General features: G+C 52.7%; 1 protein-coding gene across 1 annotated transcript in view; it reads left to right on the forward strand.

Annotated features, from left to right (window-relative positions):
• The window catches only part of LOC118407821, a 6198-nt gene that overhangs the window by 1950 nt on the left and 1679 nt on the right, over nucleotides 1-2569 (forward strand). The window contains exons 4-6 of the mRNA XM_035808353.1: nucleotides 89-110; nucleotides 348-558; nucleotides 1265-1447. Coding sequence (XP_035664246.1) covers nucleotides 89-110; nucleotides 348-558; nucleotides 1265-1447 — 416 coding nt within the window. The remainder of the gene's footprint in view (nucleotides 1-88; nucleotides 111-347; nucleotides 559-1264; nucleotides 1448-2569) is intronic.

The raw sequence follows: 2569 nt of genomic DNA on the forward strand, positions 1-2569 counted from the left end.
CGGTCAGGACAAAGCTTCTGTTCAATATGTTCAATATAGGAACATGGTCTATAATGGCCGGGAAAACGCTTCTATTCTATATGTTCAGTATAGGAACACTGTCTATGACGGTCAGGAAAACGCTTTTATTCAATAGGTTCAGTATAGGATTAGATACATGACTACGCGGTTGGGCAACTTTCCGTGTTGATCATTCATTACCGTAAAGCCAAGCTACTCCTGGTTTTAGCTGCTGAAACTGGGTAACATGGAGAAAAACTGCTACCAACATTTACCAATCCTCCTGTAATCCATGTAATCTGAAGAAACTGGAATGGAATCTGATCCCCCCTTTTTTTTCTTTCCAGACGAGGATATTGACTTGTGTGACTTCGCCCAGTGCGAGGCCCACTCCCGCTGCGTGGCGCCCCCTGGCGCGCAGGTGCCACTGTGCAGGTGCGACGCGGGTTACGGCAGTGTGGGCGGGGCGGCGTGCACGTCCAGGTGTGAACTGGAGCCCGGGTTCTGCAGGAACGACGGCAGGTGCGACGTGCAGCCGGAACTCGGCGTCATCTGCAGGTGGGAACGGCTACTGTGTCCCTGACGTCATGACCGAAACGTGAAAATCGACGCTTTTTACTAACTTCTCTCCAAGCAGAGGTTGGTGGGGGAAATCGTGAAGAAAATCTGCTTGGAGAGTACGGACTAACTACGCTAGCTGAGAGAATATTTGCCATTATTTTATAGGGGACCGGCCTAGCCTCCTCCGCAGACTTTCAGCAGCAGCGGCGAGGCTCATAAACTCCCTTCCCCGGCATTGAATTTAAACCCATAACTTCATCACTGCAACTAAGCGTTTTTAAAGCACAGTTGTCCTGGCATTTGTTGTAATGTGTCCAATTATTTCATCATTGGGTGGGAAACTGGACTTGCGTTTATCTTTTCTTGTTATGCTCTGTATAATGTATTATTTTCTGTCTGAAGTGATTTTCCTTTGCTTTTCATTTGTACTTGATTTTTCTTTGTAAAAATGTATGCTTTTTTATGTAAGGGGTAGCGTCAAAATAAGTCTTGTACTTGAGTACGCCACCTCTTTGTCATATTGTATTATTGTTTAAATGTTTGAATAAAAAAATTTAAAACCTGGCACATCGCCAATCAGCGCTCCCGTAAGAAAATAAAAGCTGCTGGAAGTTTAACTGTAGGACCCACCCCGCAGTTTCGACGGGAATGTTAAATTCCCCACGGTCCTTTTGTTTCACTTTCACTTTCCTTTCCTTCCAAGATGCCGGGCTGGCGCGTCCTGGTGGCACGCGGGACTGCGGTGTGAGACCTACATGTCGTACTTCATGGTGTTCTCCATCGGCGGCGGCGCGGTGGGGGGCGTCTTCGTCATCATGCTGCTGTGCCTCATCCTCGTCGCCAAGAAGGTCCCCAACAAGACCCGGCCCCACAGCTACTACCCCAGGTAGGTGTGTCTCATTGTCGTCGCCAAGAAGGTCCCCAACAAGACCCGGCCCCACACCTACTACCCCAGGTAGGTGTGCCTCATTGTCGTCGCCAAGAAGGTCCCCAACAAGACCCGGCCCCACAGCTACTACCCCAGGTAGGTGTGTCCCATGCTCGTCGCCAAGAAGGTCCCCAACAAGACCCGGGCCCACACCTACTACCCCAGGTAAGTGTGTCTCATTGTCGTCGCCAAGAAGGTCCCCAACAAGAACCGGCCCCAGAACTACTAGCCCAGGTAAGTGTGTCTCATTGTCGTCGCCAAGAAGGTTCCCACAAAGAACCGGTCCCACAACTACTACCCAGGTAGGTGTGTCTCATTGTCGTCGCCAAGAAGGTCCCCAACAAGACCCGGTCCCACACCTACTACCCCAGGTAAGTGTGTCTCATCCTCGTCGCCAAGAAGGTCCCCAACAAGACCCGGCCCCACACCTACTACCCCAGGTAGGTGTGCCTCATTGTCGTCGCCAAGAAGGTCCCCAACAAGACCCGGCCCCACACCTACTACCCCAGGTAGGTGTGTCTCATTGTCGTCACCAAGAAGGTCCCCAACAAGACCCGGCCCGACACCTACTACCCCAGGTAGGTGTGTCTCATCCTCGTCGCCAAGAAGGTCCCCAACAAGACCCGGCCCCACACCTACTACCCCAGGTAAGTGTGTCTCATTGTCGTCGCCAAGAAGGTCCCCAACAAGACCCGGCCCCACAGCTACTACCCCAGGTAAGTGTGCCTCATCCTCGTCGCCAAGAAGGTCCCCAACAAGACCCGGCCCCACACCTACTACCCCAGGTAGGTGTGTCTCATTGTCGTCGCCAAGAAGGTCCCCAACAAGACCCGGTCCCACACCTACTACCCCAGGTAAGTGTGTCTCATCCTCGTCGCCAAGAAGGTCCCCAACAAGACCCGGCCCCACACCTACTACCCCAGGTAGGTGTGTCTCATCCTCGTCGCCAAGAAGGTCCCCAACAAGACCCGGTCCCACACCTACTACCCCAGGTAGGTGTGCCTCATTGTCGTCGCCAAGAAGGTCCCCAACAAGACCCGGTCCCACAGCTACTACCCCAGGTAAGTGTGCCTCATCCTG

This window comes from Branchiostoma floridae, unplaced genomic scaffold, assembly GCF_000003815.2.
Source record: "Branchiostoma floridae strain S238N-H82 unplaced genomic scaffold, Bfl_VNyyK Sc7u5tJ_1489, whole genome shotgun sequence".
Taxonomy (NCBI): domain Eukaryota; kingdom Metazoa; phylum Chordata; class Leptocardii; order Amphioxiformes; family Branchiostomatidae; genus Branchiostoma; species Branchiostoma floridae.